The sequence below is a fragment of the Manis javanica genome, chromosome 3 (assembly GCF_040802235.1).
Source record: "Manis javanica isolate MJ-LG chromosome 3, MJ_LKY, whole genome shotgun sequence".
Taxonomy (NCBI): Eukaryota; Metazoa; Chordata; class Mammalia; order Pholidota; family Manidae; genus Manis; species Manis javanica.
Genome location: NC_133158.1, coordinates 42850921 through 42867231, shown reverse-complemented (window position 1 = coordinate 42867231; position 16311 = coordinate 42850921). Strand labels below are relative to the sequence as shown.

At 48.5% G+C, this 16311-nt stretch overlaps 1 protein-coding gene across 4 annotated transcripts in view; it reads right to left on the bottom strand.

The window, feature by feature from the left end:
* Positions 1-16311, bottom strand: part of PRDM15 (PR/SET domain 15) — a 77831-nt gene that overhangs the window by 10964 nt on the left and 50556 nt on the right. For 3 of the 4 annotated variants that reach the window (XM_073231307.1, XM_073231309.1, XM_073231308.1), the window contains exons 15-20: positions 15147-15278; positions 13357-13491; positions 12874-13037; positions 11963-12042; positions 11635-11754; positions 1352-1486 (exon numbers count right to left, since the gene is read on the bottom strand). In XM_073231307.1, coding sequence (XP_073087408.1) covers positions 1352-1486; positions 11635-11754; positions 11963-12042; positions 12874-13037; positions 13357-13491; positions 15147-15278 — 766 coding nt within the window. The remainder of the gene's footprint in view (positions 1-1351; positions 1487-11634; positions 11755-11962; positions 12043-12873; positions 13038-13356; positions 13492-15146; positions 15279-16311) is intronic. The other variant, XM_073231310.1, reaches the window with a different exon arrangement.

Sequence of the window (16311 nt, the reverse complement as noted above, 5' to 3'; positions counted from 1 at the left end):
TTTCTCCACAAACTCTCCAACATTTGTTGTTGTTTTGTCTTTTGGATGGTGGCGATCCTTACTGGTGTGAGGTGATATCTCATTGTGGTTTTAATTTGCATTTCTCTGATGATTAGCAATGTGGAGCATCTTTTCATGTGTCTGTTGGCCAGCTGAATTTCTTCTTACCTTGGGGTGCTTTTTAAACAAAGATTTTCCCCCCAAGTAGAAACACACTTGTGGAAACAAGGTAAGTGATTTTAAAGGTCCACTGAACTCAGGCCTGTATGTATCAAGCCCCTTGTACACACAGGGCCCTGTCCTCATTGTGACTTGAGAGGGACAGATTGGGACAGAGGCCACTCCACCCCAGGGGTGGGTGTGGTGGCAGGCAGAGTGTCACAGGACCTAGAGGCGGCACATGACCTAGAAAAGGTGAAGCAAGTAAGGGGAGTGCTTCTGCATGAAAAGGAGGCTGGCACACGGCCCTGACAGCCTAGACTGGCGGCCAGCAGTCAAGGGCACCTGTCCCAGACCCGTGTGGCAGCCTGGGTGGCTAACCTGCCTTGTTTCCACTTTGAGGGAAAATCTTTGTTTAAAAGGCACTCCAAGGGTCCACCTTCTTGTCAGTCTGGGGACTGAAGCAGGCTGATAGCTTGATGCTTGCTTGCCAGGTCGCCCGCAGAGGGGGCACAGGCAGCTGGGCCCGAACCCACTGAGGGCAGACACGGGAACCGATGCAGAGGTTCACGCCAGAAACTGCCACTCAGACATACTCCAAACGGGACGATCTTCCTCCGACTCTGACGCTCCTGTCATTCTTACACGCACACACATTTATCTGTAACCAGTTTTACGAAACACAAACTCACGTTTGTCATTGCAGGGGCTGTTTTTTCTCCTATTGTATCATGAACTCCTGAGTAAATTAATACATCAATCTCATCACTTTTAATGGCTATGTGGTTCCTTCCTGTGGATGCACGGCAGTTTGGCCCTGCCCAACCCAAGTGTTTTCTGTGTCTACCACTCCAGATAAGACGTGACAACCAGCCTGGACACTCATCTCTGGGCCCTTGTCTGGCCGTTTCTCAGGCGCACTTCCCTGCAGGGAAATGACTGAGTGCAGGGCAAGGACTCTGAGAACTGGCCGGTTGCACCAAACGCCCAGTGGCAAGTAGCACAGTAACCTGGGCCCTGTGCGCAGGGGCGTGTGTGCACAGGGGTGCGTGCGACAGAGCATTTGCAGGGGAAGTTTTCTGAGACCAGCTGCTCCCCACCCCTCCTGGAAGAAAAGACCCAGGGCTCAGTGGGAGCTCAGACCGTGAAAAGCAGCGAGGGGCCTGCTTCCTGCAGGCGAGCGTAGACTCACCCGTGTGCCGCTTATAGTGCTTGAGCATGTTGACCTTCTGCGCGAACCTGCGGTGGCACTCCCTGCACTCAAACTCCTTGATGCCCTTGTGCAGCTTCATGTGGTGGCGCAGCGCATGCTTCGTCTTCATGCCTGCTGTTCAGAAGCAGGTGAGCAGACCTGCTGGCCAGCATCGCCCCCTCCAGAGCCACCCAGTGCCCACAGCTCATCATGCCTGTACCTAGGCCCCCCACACTGCTTGCACCACCCAGCCCTGGGCCCAGAGCCCACTCCACTGCCTGTGGCCCACCCTGCACCTGGGCCCCCACACTGCCTGCACTCCACCCTGCACCCTGCCCCTCAGGCACAGATCTGAGTGCAGAACCAGCAGAGGGGAAGGTTAGGGCGTGGGGCTTATCACCAGCAGCCTCCAGCAGTTGTGCCCTCAAAAGCTGCCCCTAGGGGGGTTTGCTGTGATGTCCAGAGAGCTCCCATCTCTGGGGCCCACCCATCCTGTCAGCGCTCACAGAAACAGGAGCTCTCAGTAAATGTTCGCAGTTTACCACTGTGACCCAACCGAGTCATCTGGCAGGAGACGTGCAAGTGTGCTGAGGGTTCCTGCTGATCGTGATAATGTAAACGTCATTAAGATCTGGCGTAAGTCCACTGGAAGTTACACACTCTGTGGTCTAAGCATGGGTGTTCAGTCTGCTTTGGTTTAATGTAACAAAGCCAATCTCTGCATAAGCTCCACTGAGTTAGTGAAACTCAGGCCAGTGGAGAAGGGTTGACCCTGGTATATGGTGTGAATTAATGGCCATGGCCTCGGCCCAGGGTCACCCTGGTGGGCAATGCTGAGTAGGAAGGACAAGCATGGAGGCTGTGGGGGCAGTGGGCCCGGGGCACCGCGGAGCAGGGCAACCCCCAGGCACAGGGCAGACTGGGTCCCAAAGGCAGTGGACGGGCCACCGCTAACTGCCACCAGGCCAGAAAATGACCTGGCACCTAGGTGGGGAGTGGGCAGAGTCAGACGCCACATGGCTCCCGGCCCACAGGGCCCTGGCCCCCAACAACCCCAGGCCCAGTTGTGCTGAGAAGCCCTGAGAACTGGCCCGGCTGAACCAGCAGAGGGGCCGGAGTATCTGAAAAGGCCACCTGCCTCCTGCAGAAAGGCGTTACTAGGCTACAGGACACGGAGGATGCAGTGGGCCTGGCACCAACTTCAGAACAGGATTTTTCCCTTACAAATTTACTTCTACTAATCTTTTCAACTAAAAAGTCACAGTGAAAAAACCACAGCCAATAAAGTTACCTGGAGGGGGCGCCAGCAGCCCCGCCCAAACAGCCATGCTGCACCAGGAAATGTGCTCCTGTGTGTGTCCTGGCCACACACCCTGGGGAGCCTCACACCTCCCAGGCCCTCTGCCACCCAACCACCTCTATCTGCATGACCATGAGACACATGCCTCACTGTCAGGCCTGGCCGGTACAAACCTGAGCACATCGCTCTCAGCAGTAAGACACTCATGGCTTGTATTTGTCAGCAACAGATACCTGAGCTCCTAACATGAGCTCCACTCTGTTTCCGATGCCAGAGACTGATCAGTGAGACACACCAAGTACCCAGCTTCCCAGGAAAAGGCACCAACAAGTCAAGTCCCCTGGGAAGGGGCAAAGAAAGCAGGATAAAGCAAGGATGAGGGGTGGAGGGGTGGAGGCAGTCAGACTGCTGGCTCATCATGAGGGTCACGGGATCGTCTTAGAGGATGCATCTGAAAAAGTGACCTGAAGACGTGTGGGACAGGCAGACAGCTACCTGGGGAAACAGCATTCCTGGTGGAGGAATGGTCAGTGCAAAGGCCCTGAGGCCAGTTCTGTTAATCCCTTGGTGTTGCAAGCTGTCCCGTGCCCAGTGGGTATGTGAACAGAAGGGTGCTGCTCCTTAATGTCCTGCCTCAAACCAGCACCCTTCCCACAAGCATCTAACGTGAATGGTTCTAGATCACAAATACACAGCCATCAAAAAACAGAAAATGCACAGAAGACACAGCAAAGCTCACCCCCCATTCCAGCCTCCTCATCACAACCAGTGTGACAATTATGTCCCCGTCAATTTTAACACTATCTGTGAACTGTTTTAAACTAAACATGCCTGCCACATGGTGGAAATTTTAAGCCTCTGTGAGAATTTTGATTGAATTTGTGTCACATTTACAATTTACTTTGGGAAAAACTGGTATTTTTAATCAGTTAGAATCCCCAAACCTGGAACAAGGCCTGAGTCTCTCCGGGCCTGGTGGTTTTCTTCTCTTTTCTTTTTTTAAAGATATGAAGATTATTTTTTTTTATTAAGGTATCATTGATATACACTCTTATGAAGGTTTCACATGAAAAACAATGTGGTTGCTACATTCACCCCTATTATTGAGTCTCCCCTGTACCCCATTGCAGTCACTGTCCATCAGTGTAATAAGATGCCACAGATTCACTGTTTGCCTTCTCTGTGCTACACTGTCTTCCCTGTGATCCCCCTACACCATGTATACTAATCATAATACCCCTCAATCCCCTTCTCCCTCCCTCCCCACCCGCCATCCCCCACCCCTCCCCTTTGGTAACTGCTAGTCCCTTCTTGGAGTCTGTGAGTCTGCTGCTGTTTTGTTCCTTCAGTTTTGCTTCATTGTTATACTCCACAAATGAGGGAAATCATTTGGCACTTGTCTTTCTCTGCCTGGCTTATTTCACTGAGCTTAATACCCTCTAGCTCCATCCATATTGTTGCAAATGGTAGGATTTGTTTCTTTCTTATGGCTGAATAGTATTCCATTGTATATATGTACCACATCTTCTTTATCCACTCATCTGCTGATGGACACTTAGGTTGCTTCCATTTCTTGGCTATTGTAAATAGTGCGGCAATAAACATAGGGGTGCAGATGTCTTTTTGAATCTGAGAACTTGTTTTCTTTGGATAAATTCCTAGGAGTGGAATTTCTGGGTCAAATGGTTTTTCTATTTTTAATTTTTTGAGGAATCTCCATACTGCTTTCCACAATGGTTGAACTAGTTTACATTCCCACCAGCAGTGTAGGAGGGTTCCCCTTTCTCCGCATCCTCACCAGCATTTGCTGTTCCTAGTCTTTTCTATGTTGGCCATCCTAACTGGTGTGAGGTAATACCTCATTGTGGTTTTAATTTGTATTTCCCTTTTAATTAGTGATGTGGAGCATCTTTTCATGTGCCTGTTAACCATCTGAATTTCTTCTTTGGAGAATTGCCTGTTCATATCCTCTGCTCATTTTTTAATTGGGTTGCTTTTGGGGTGTTGAGGTGAGTTCTTTAAATACTTTGGATGCTAACCCCTTGTCGGATATGTCATTTACAAATGTATTCTCCCATACTGTATGTGCCTTTTTGTTCTGCTGATGGTGTCCTTTGCTGTACAGAAGCTTTTTAGATTCATGTAGTCCCATTTGCTCATTTTTTATTTTGTTTCCCTTGCCCAAGGAGATATGTTCAGGAAAAGTTGCTCGTTTATATTCAAGAGATTTTTGCCTTTGTTTTCTTCTAAGAAATTTATGGTTTCATGACTTACATTCAGGTCATCGATCCTTTTCAAGTTTACTTTTGTGTATGGGGTTAGACAATAATCCAGTTTCATTCTCTTCCATGTAGCTGTCCAGTTTTGCCAACACCAGTTGTTGAAGAGGCTGCCATTCCCCGATTGTATGTCCATGGTTCCTTTATCATTTATTAACTGACCATATATGTTTGGGTTTATATGTGGGCTTTCTAGTCTGTTCCATTGGTCTATGGGTCTGCTCTTGTGACAGTACAAAATTTGTCTTGATTACTGTGGCTTTGAAGTAGAGACTGAAGTCGGGAGCATAATCCCCCCAGCTTTCTTTTTCCTTCTCAGGATTGCTTTGGCTATTTGGTGTCTTTTGTGGTTCCATATGAATTTTAGAACTATTTGATCGAGTTTGTTGAAGAATGCTGTTGGTATTTTAATAGGGATTGTATTGAATCTGTAGATTGCTTTAGGCAGAATGGCCATTTTGACAATATTAATTCTTCCAATCCATGAGCATGGGATGTATTTCCACTTATTGGCATCTTCTTTAATTTCTCTCATGAGTGCCTTGTACTTTTCAGAGGGGAGGTCTTTGACTTCCTTCGTTAGGTTTATTCCTAGATATTTTATTCTTTTTGATGCAATTGTGAATAGAATTGTTCTCCTGATTACTCTTTCTGTAGTTCATCATTAGTGTATAGGAATCCACAATGCAACAGATTTGTGTATTAATTTTGTATCATACAACTTTGCTGAATTTAGACATTAATTCTAGTAGTTTTCAACTAGATTCCTAAGGGTTTTTTACGTACAATATCATGTCATCTGCAGTGACAGTTTAACTTCTTCCTTACCAATCTGGATGCCTTTTATTTCTTTGTGTTGTCTGATTGCTGTGGCTCAGACCTCCAGAACTATGCTGAATAACAGTGGGGAGAGAGGGCATCCTTGTCTTGTTCCCGATCTTAAAGAAAAACTTTCAGCTTCTCGCTGTTAAGTATGATGTTGGCTGTGGGTTTGTCATGTATGGCCCTTATTATGTTGAAGTACTTGCCATCTATACCCATTTTGATGAGAGTTTTTATCATGAATGGATGTTGAATTTTGTCACATGCTTTTTCAGCATCTATGGAGATGATTATGTGGTTTTTGTCCTTTTTGTTGATGTGGTGGATGATGTTGATGGATTTTCAAATATTGTACCATCCTTGCATCCCTGGGATGATGATGATCTTTTTGATGTATTTTTGAATTTGGTTTGTTATTTTGTTGAGAATATTTGCATTTATGTTCATTAGGGATATTGGTCTGTAATTTTCTTTTTTTGTGGCGTCTTGGCCTGGTTTTGGTATTAGAGTGATGCTGGCCACATAGAATGAGTTTGGAAGTATTCCCTCCTCTTCTACTTTTTGGAAAACTTTAAGGAGGATGGGTATTAGGTTTTCACTAAATGCATGATGAAAGTCAGTGGTGAAGCCATCTGGTCCAGGGATTTTGTTCTTAGGTAGTTTTATTACCAATTCAGTTTCATTGCTAGTAATTGGTCTGTTCAGATTTTTTGTTTCTTTCTGGGTCAGGCTTGGAAGGTTGTATTTTTCTAGAAAGTTGTCCATTTCTTCTAGGTTATCCAGTTAGCATATAATTTTTCATAGTATTCTCTAATAATTCTTTGTATTTCTGTGATGTCTGTAGTGATTTTTACTTTCTCATTTCTGATTCTGTTTGTGTGTGTAGACTCTTTTTTTTCTTGATAAGTCTGGCTAGGGGTTTATCTATTTTGTTTATTTTCTCAAAGAACCAGCTCCTGCTTTCATTGATTCTTTTTTTTTGTTTTATTCTTCTCAATTTTATTTCTGCTCCAATATTATTATGTCCCTCCTACTTACTTTGGGCCTGATTTGTTCTTCTTTTTCTGGTTTCATTAATTATGGGTTTAGATTGTTCATATGGGATTGTTCTTCTTTCCTGAAGTAGGCCTGTATTGCAGTAACTTCCATCTTAGCACGGCCTTCACTGTGTCCCACAGGTTTGGCAGTGTTGAATTATTGTCATTTGTCTCCATATATTACTTTATCTGTTTTTATTTGGTCATTGACCCATCAATTATTTAAGAGCATGTTGTTAAGCCTCCATGTGTTTGTAAGCCGTTTTGATTTCTTTGTACAATTTCTAGTTTCATACCTTTGTTTTCTGAGAAGCCAATTAGTACAACTTCAATCTTTTTTTATTTACTGAGGCTCTTTTTGTGGCCTAGTATATGATTTATTCTTGAAAAAGTTCCATGTGTACTTGAGGAATGTGTATCCTGCTGCCTTTGAGTGGAGTGTTCTGTAGATGTCTGTTAGGTCCATCTGTTCTAATGTGTTATTCAGTGCCTGTCTCCTTACTTATTTTCTGTCTGGTTGATCTGTCCTTTGGAGTAAGTGGTGTGTTGAAGTCTCCTAAAATGACTGCATTGCAAGCTATTTCCCCCTTTAATTCTGTTAGTATTTGTTTCACATATGTAAGTGCTCTTGTGTTGGGTGCATAGATGTTTATAATGGTTATATCCTGCACTGGACTGACCCCTTTATCATTATGTAATGTCCTTATCTCTTCACTTTGTTTTGAAGTCTAGTTTGTCTGATAGAAGCACTGCAACTCCTGCTTTATTCTTCCTATTAGTTGCATGAAATATCTTTTTCCATCCCTTCACCTTTAGTCTGTGTATGTCTTTCGGTTTGAAGTGAGTCTCTTGTAGGCAGCATATAGATTGGTCTTATTTTTTTATCCATTCGGTGATTGTATGTCTTTTGATTAGTGTGTTCAGACCATTTACAATTAGGGTGATTATCTATAGGTATGTACTTATTGCCATTGCAGGCTTTAGATTCATGGTTACCAAAGGTTCAAGGGTAACTTCCTATCTAACAATCTAACTTAACTCACTTAGTATGCTATTAAAAACAGAATCTAAAGGTTTTTTTCTTTTGTTTTCTTCTTCCTCCATTCTTTATATATTAGGTATCATATTCTACACTCTTTGCCTATCCCTTGACTGACTTTGGGGGTAGTTGATTTGACTTTGCATCTGCTTAGCAATTAATTGTTCTACTTTCTCTGTGGTTTTATTTCCTCTGGTGACAGCTATTTAGCCTTAGGAACACTTCCATCTAATACTGTAGTGCAGTCCCTCCACAGTACCCTGTAGAAATGGTTTCTGGGAGGTAAATTCTCTCAGCTTTTGCTTACCTAGAAATTACTTAATCCCTCCTTCAAATTTAAATGATGATCTTGCCGGGTAGAGTATTCTTGTTTCAAGGCCCTTCTGCTTCATTGCATTAAATATATCATGCCACTCCCTTCTGGCCTGTAAGGTTTCTGTTGAGAAGCCTGATGATAGATAGCCTGATGAGTTTTCCTTTGTATGTGATCTTTTTTCTCTCTGGCTTTTTTAAAAAGTTTGTCCTTATCATTGATCTTTGCCATTTTAATTATTATATGTCTTGGTGTTGTCTTCCTTGGGTCCCTTGTGTTGGGTGATATGTGCACCTCCATGACCTGAGAGACTAACTCCTTCCCCAGATTGGAGAAGTCTTCAGCAATTACCTCCTCAAAGACACTTCTTATCCCTTTTTCTCTCTTTTCTTCTTCTGGTACCCCTATAATGCAAATAGTTCTGTTCAGATTGGTCACACAGTTCTCTCAATATTCTTTCATTCCTAGAGATCCTTTTCTCTCTCTGTACCTCAGCTTCTTTGTATTCCTCCTCTAATTTCTATTCCATTTACTGTCCCCTCTACTTCATCTAAACTTCTTTTAAATCCCTCCAGTGTATGTTTCATTTCAGATATTGTATCCCTTAATGATTGAATCTCAGTCCTGAATTCACCCAAGTTCTTGAATATTTTTCTATACCTCCATGAGCATGTTTGATCTTTACTTGGAAATCTCTTTCAGGAAGATTGATGAGTTCAGTTACACTTGGCCCTTTTCCTGGGGTTTGTGGGATTTTGGTTTGAACCAGGTTCCTTTGACATTTCATATTTGAATGTGGCAGCATCTAGTGCCCAGAAGCTCTACTCTTTGGAGCTGCTTAGCCCCTGGAGTGATGTCGGAGGTCACAGGGGAGCCACGCTGGTGCCTGGGTGGGATGGGGGAAAGAGCTGTTTCCTGCTTTCTGGCTGCTATTCCTGTCTCCAGTGCCAGAGCCAGTGGGCCAAGCATACAGGTTGCGTTTGTAGCCTCTATGCTTTGCGTTTGTAGCTGCCATAGGCATGGCCTCCCTCTGGTTGGCCTGATGCCAGGGCAAGGGCTGGGGGTTTGCGAGCTGGTGCTGGTTGGCAGGGAGGTAGGCGCAGCAGGCTGCATATCACAGTAGGGGCTTTGGAGCTGTGTAGCCAGCCAGGGGGCTGGAGTGCCTGAAATTCCTGAAGGTTTCCAATCTGCTGGGCAGAGTGCGCCCAGACAATTTTGTCCACTTGTCCTTTCTCCTGAGCAGCAAGCTCTGTGCAATCTTTGCCCCTTTAGCAGCCCCCTGACTGTTAGGAAGTCTCTCAGACTGCCTGCCTTTCTTTTGTCCCATAGCAGCTGGATGTGGATCCCTGTTTTCCATAAGCAGCTGGAATCTCAGTCTCTCCAAGTATTCCATGTGTTAGCTTTCCAACCCCACTAATCTCCAGAGCACCATGCAATGCAGGTTTGTGCTCCCAAAGCAGATCTCCAGGGCTGGGTGTTCAGAAGTCCTAGGCCTCCACCCCCTCCCCGCTCCATTTCTCTTCCTCCCGCAGGTGAGCTGGGGTGGGGGAGGGGTTTGGGTTCCGCCAGATCACAGCTTTGGTGTTACCCTGTTCCGTGAGGTCTGCTCTGTTCTCCAGGTGTGTGCAGTCTGGCGCAGCCCTCTTTCCTGTTGCTCTTTCAGGATTAGTTGTATTAACTGTATTTTCGTATTATATGTGGTGTTGGGAGAAGGCCTCTGTCTCACCTCATGCTGCCATCTTTAATTCTCCTTGGTGGTTTTCTTCACACAGGCCACACAGCTATCTCTCCAGCTTTGTCCCAGGTATCACATGGCACACAAAGGGACTGCGACCAAGACACGTCCCGTGTATCCTCAGCACCATGCCATGCACAGAAACGGCTGTCAGGAGGTGGGCCACAAGTTACTTCTAACAGCCTCTCACCAGAATAAGCCCCAGTCAGGTCTAGAATTTTCAGGTAACAATATAAGTAATAATATGCAAGAGCGTTTCCTGCAACATCATTTGTGATGACAGAAGACTGCACACACACAAAAACCCTTTGTACATAAATAAAAGGGTCTGGTTATAGGAATCCACAGAATGGAATCCTATTAGAATTTTAGGAGAAGAATTAGGGCTATATTTACCTATTCTGATATGAAGAGATCTCTAAGATGGAGTTTTAAGTAAATAAAAAGCAAGATAAGTGAAGATCAGACAAGTACTAGGGGTCATACACAAGAGCAAAATCACGATACCAGTGTTTTAACATTATGTGAAATAAATGGGTTAAATAAAGCATTTATTAAACTATTCAGAATTCATGAAGGATATCATGAAACTAAATATTGAACACATCTCTCATATAAAAATGTATGCAACATTACAAGGTGTGGCTCTGACTTCAGAGCTACCAGGTCCTTGGGGAGAACAGGTGTGGTTTCTCTCTGCCCACCCATCACACCATCTCCCCCTGACCCTTCCCATCTTTATCCTGCTCTACAGTCTCCCCCAGCCAGTGGGGGCAGGTGGCAGCAACCAGGAAAGGGGCCCAGGATAAAGGTGGGGGTGGCAGCTGGAGCACAAGGCAGCAGAGCTATGGCTAAGTCATAAGCAGAAACCTCTAGAAATTTCCTAGGAAACATTAACAATGGCTCTTTCACAGTGGTTCTTCTGAAGAGTGTCAGGTCAACTTTATCTCACAAACCCACTTAATGTTTTGGTAGAGAGCCTCAGCAGGCTGCCCTCACACTGGGTTACTCTGGAGGGCAGACAAAAACTGTCCCCTCTGCGGAACGGTCCTGGAGATGGGTGGGGCAGGGGAAGAGGGCACTGCCTGCTTTCCTCTGCAGCTAGGTCTTCTAGCCTGGTATGTGTGATCTTATTTGTTCTGCATGTGATGAGGCTGGTCCTGGGGCACACCACTACAGACAGCCCTGGTGGCTGCTAGGAAGAGCCACCGTCTAACCTTCTGGACAGTTTGTCTTGGTTTTTAAACAGAATTGGGTTAAAATTTTACCCTGGTCTGTTTTTTTTCTTTCCCCTCATTTCACTTGCTGATGTGAGATGTTTTGTGAATGGGTTGGTTATTTAACTAATTTCACCTGATTAAAATAAAGGTTAGAGTTATCACTGGTCACAGTAAATCAGTGTCTTAGTATGTGGCTGGTTCCAGTCAGTAGTTAATAGCCTGGGATTCCATGTGAGCATGCAGACAGTATGGGGATGTTTAGAACAATTCCCTCTTCCAGGTGACCACATGTAAACTTATTTCCGTACTTCTAAAACAACTGATTTACATCCTCAGTTTGTGGTGTCTATTCCTTCTGAATCCCTCATTTAAATACTTCATCCATATCTTTTTTCTAAGTAAATGATGTTAAGTCAGGGCCACCTGTAGGTGGGTCGGTGACCCCTCCCCGGATGGGCCAGCTTGTGCTGTGGCTCTCACCTGAGCCCACCCACCATGGCCACCCGCCCACTGCCCTCTGGTCCAAGTGCACCCGCACCTTTCCCACACTCAGCACACAGGTACTCCCGGATGTTGTCATGCACGCGCATGTGCTCCTTCAGCATGTCCTTCCTGGCGAAGGACTTCCCACACTGCTCACAGGCATGGCTCTTCACACCTGAAGACAAACAGCAAATTTCCAACCTGCACACACTGCCCTGGTATTAGAGGGAAAGGCCGGAGGGAAGCTGGCCTCCACCTGCAGCTGAAATAGTGGCAACGGAGCCATCCGTCCTCGGCCTCCCTGGAGCCTTCTCTCGGGCTCTCTGGCAGTGAGCAGGTGGGCCGGCCACTTGGGCCCACCCGCCGGCTGGGGGCCAGGCTACCTGTGTGGATGAGCTTGTGCCGCTCCAAGTTCCCGATGCTGTTGAAGATACGCCCGCAGATCTCGCAGGGGTGAATGTACCTGGAAGCAAACATGGGCTCAGGACAGCCGCGCAGCCTCGTGGGACTGCCAGCAGCAGAACGCACTTCCGAGGGGAGTGTTATCAGCAAAAGTGAGGCAAAAAGGTGCTTGGCACATGACAAGAGGCACACAGATTTTAGTCTCAGTTATGGGCTGAATTGTGTTCCTGTCAAATTCCTGTTGGTGTCCTGATGGACAGTCCCTTAGAATGTGGCTGTTTGGAAACAGGATCTTCACAGAGGTCATTACGTTAAAAAGAAGGTCATCAGGATGGCCCTAATCCAGTATGACCGCTGTCCTTATAAAAAGGAGAAATTTGGACAGATACTCACAGACCAAACAACATGGGAGGACATGGGGGAAGGACATGGGGGAAAGACAGTTATTTATACCAAGGGGAGAGTCAGGCGCAGGTGCTCTCAAGACCTCAGAGGAACCAGCCCTGTTACACCTGATCTAGGACCTACAGCCTCCAGAACTGAGGTAACACGTTTCTGTTGTTCAAGCTGCCAGCCTGCGGCACTTGGTGATGGCGTCCATGGTGGCTACCGTGGCCTGTGAGGGGGACCATGCACTCACTAGTGGTCCTGACCAGGAGCCACAGCCAGATGTGACACCAGCATTCACAGGACCTAACTGCTGTCCTGCAGGCAGGCCAAGAACCATGTTTATTCTGTAACATGTCCTGGGAGAGGACTAAATACAGCCAACCTGGCAAGCGTGCCTGAGGCCCTGGCGTGGGGCTCCAGGGGACACAGGCTTGCCCCCAGCACCTGCCTTTGCAAGGGAATGCACCCTCCCTCCGCACCAGTCCCCCCAGCCCCGCCTCACTTCTGCACGTTGGGGTCAGGCAGGTTCTCGCGGTGGATGACCATGTGGGCATGGTAGGTGGCCTTCAGGGCAAAGCGCCGATTGCAGATGCTGCAGCCGTAACCCTTCTCCTTGTGCGCGTCCATGATGTGCTTCAGGTACCCCTTCCCCCGACCGAAGGTGAGCTGCGAGCAGGTACAGTGTTCACGCCAGCACACCGGCCTCGGCCAGTGCCAGCACTGCCGTGCACCAAGGCGCCCAGGATGCCCTGTGCAGCCCGCCACCCGGCTGGGAGAGGGCCAGCTCCTCAGGGCGGCGCCACCATAACCACCAGTCGGGGGTTAAGAGGCTGACCATGGCTGCTCCCAGCCTCGAGCAGGCACGGCCCATGGGGTACCCTGGGAGGGGACACCCTCCTGCCCAGCCCAAGCCTCTGGGTCCAGCAGCCCTGCTCTCTGAACTTCCTGTCCAGACAGCCCTGCACCCGAGGCAGCAGTCAGTTACCTGACACCTTTTGCAGCTGTACTTGTGAGGCTCGGAATCTGCACTCTCATCAGAATTATCATCGTTTTCTTCTGAGGAAATCCCGATCTTGCCAATAAACTCTTCCCTTTGGTGGTCATCCATCAGCGCAATGTCCTGGTAAAACAGGTGTCTGGTTTTCATTACACGTGGAGGGCACTCTGCTGGCTTAGTTATACTGCAGGACAGTGAGACTCGCCCACATGGAGAAGCCAGCGCCGCTCTGCAGAGTAGGAAGGCCCACCAGCTCCCACTTGTCACATCCCTTATATGACAGGCAAGGGACCAGATACAAACAGTCCCCTCAGGTCCCCACTTCACACCCCACCTTCCTGACATAAAACCACCAGGCTCTTGCTGCATCCAGATAATGCCACAATGCCTAGGGCTGATGCCCACTGAGGGCTGAGGGTGGGGGCAGCAAAGTTGATGCAAGTTCCCACCCCATGTCCCTGGGTTTCATCCCAGCCCAGGCAGTGCTGCCTGGACTCAGGAATGCCTAACATCTGGCCTTGAGGTGGAATCTGTGGTCAGTGGGCTCTAAGGCTTCTTTCCTGTGACCTGGCCAGGATTGTCCTAAATTCCAGGAAGTTGTCTGAAAAAGACTGCAAGATGCACCTTGGTAGGCATCCAAAGGGCCAGAGAAACTAAGGATGCTGAGCTGGGCGGGGACCAGCCGAGAAGCCAGGAGCAGCCCTGCCGAGCGCAGCTGCAGGGAAGGAGGGCCTGCTCACTGGTGCCCCAATTCTTCTTCCCATGGCTACAGGGCCTGTGGTCCACTCTCCTCCCTGCTACCCATTTTCCGGCAAAGCCTGCCAGGGTGCCAGGTTTCCTTCTGAAGTAAAATTTAAGGGGTGAGAGCAACTGCCTCTAAAAAGTCCGTTGTCCCCTCATCCCAGCCCCTCCTGAAGCATAAGGTTTCACAGAGACCTACTGTTCATTCCCTCAACTACATCATCTCACAGCCATTCAAATTCAGTCCCTTTCTGTCTCTCCCACTAGCAAAGAAATGGCAGTGTCCATTCGAAAGCACCCAGCCGAGATTGCACCCCCGGCTGGGGGCCACGCAGCCACAGGCACTCGCACCGGCCAGGCCCTGCACCTCCACTGGCCCTGACTTCTCCTGCAGGAACCCCTTGCTGCGCAGGCCTCAGGGCCCCCACTGCAGACAAAGCGGTGGGGGCTCAGGACGGCTGTGGGACTGGCACATCAGGTCCCAGCAGGACACAGCGAGCGGGTCCGCAGGGGTCTAAGTCCCTCCCCTCGAGGCTCTCGGCTCCCCCTGGGCCCTTCCTTCCACCTCAGGTGGGCTCACGTGGCCTGGCATCTGCACTGGGAGCCTCCCACACACATGCCTCACCCCCGGGGCTGGGAAATGCCGGGGACAGTCGCTGCACTGAAGGCAGGCATCTTGGGTGGGTGTGCTTTTCCTCTTCATCTGGGTCTCGGCACTGCCTATCATCTCTCCCTGTATTGGCGCTTCTCCTGCCCATCATGACCCCGCTCCTTGCTGCGACCCCCAGCTCCTACCAACTCCTCACTCCCCTCAAGGGCAGGGAGGGAGCACATGCCTCCATCCCAACCCTTGTTCTTGCTCCCGGGAAGTGCCCAGTCTGGAGCCCCGCAGGTAGGCTGCAGGAGATGCAGCCGAGTCACAAGGACTCCTTTGGAGAGAGGCAGGTGGGCAAGCCAACAGGTGTGTCAGGACGCTGACCCGTGGGCCTGCCGCACCTCCGCATGACTACCCAGGGAAGGGCAACGCTGGCCAACACCTTGAAGTGGACGTGGATGTGGTCCCTGAGCACGTCCACACGGAAGAACTTGCGCCCGCAGATCTCGCAAGTGTATTTCTTGTCCCCATGTGTCAGGAGGTGCTTGTTCATGTTGCTCCTGCAGGAGAACACCTGGGGGCAGAAGAGCTGAGCATGAGCAGCCTCCCATGTGGAAGTCATGCTACACACGTAGAGGGCTTCCCTGACAACTGTAACCAGGCCCCAAAATGCAGCATGTTCCCCCCAAAGCTTAGTTCCAACAACTCAGGGGTTGAGACACAAATAACCACTTGGTGCTAGAATTACGATCACTCACTTCACCATTTAAACACATGCTTTGCTCTAACACAGTCTTCACTGTAAATACTACCCAGTCACTTGAATATTTCACTAGGATGGGGCCTACAAAGAAGCCAGGACATCACAGAAAGAGCTGCAGTTTTCTGAAAGAAGGAATCAAAGAAGAGTCCCAGCCTCCGTGTGTGCACCAGGTTTCAGGCACTGTGCACAGCCATTCCCCCCACTTCATGCCACTTCCGGTCTGGCGTGACGACTGTGTGCACTCAATCACTCACCCAACACTCGCCCACTGGGCATCCCTCTGGGGCAAGCACTGGGCCAGGATGGGAACACTGAGGTCACAGGCTAGCTGTGGCCCTGCACCACCAGCACAGAGCTCCGCAGACCAGAGAGGGAGCAGAGGCTGCTCCAGGGCCTGCCGCTAATCTGAGCCTCTGCCTGACAGCCAGTCCTAGGAGCCAAGGAACCCGGAGCTCGCCTGACTGCACGCATTCAGGGAAAGAACGCGAAACATGAATGAAAGGAAACAACCTGCAATAAACAGAGGGCCAATGTTCTCACGGGATGTCTCTCTTCAAGATTTCTAGTGATCTGGGGCCAAATGCCCTACGCTCATAGCCTAGGGTGCTGGGTCAGAAGCTAACTCGACAGGTGGGCTTCCTGGGAGGGACAGAGGCAGCCAACACCTCTGTTCTCAAGGCAGACTGGGCTGGAGACAAGAAATGGTTAGAAGCAGTGAAAAATTCAGTTTCAATAACATTCATGCTGTTTCACTGCCTGCCTCAACCCTCTGTGGGTACCTGATGAACATTTCAGAGTAAAACGTGTTTGAACGTTGGTCACAGAGCTGGGTGGCTTCACACAT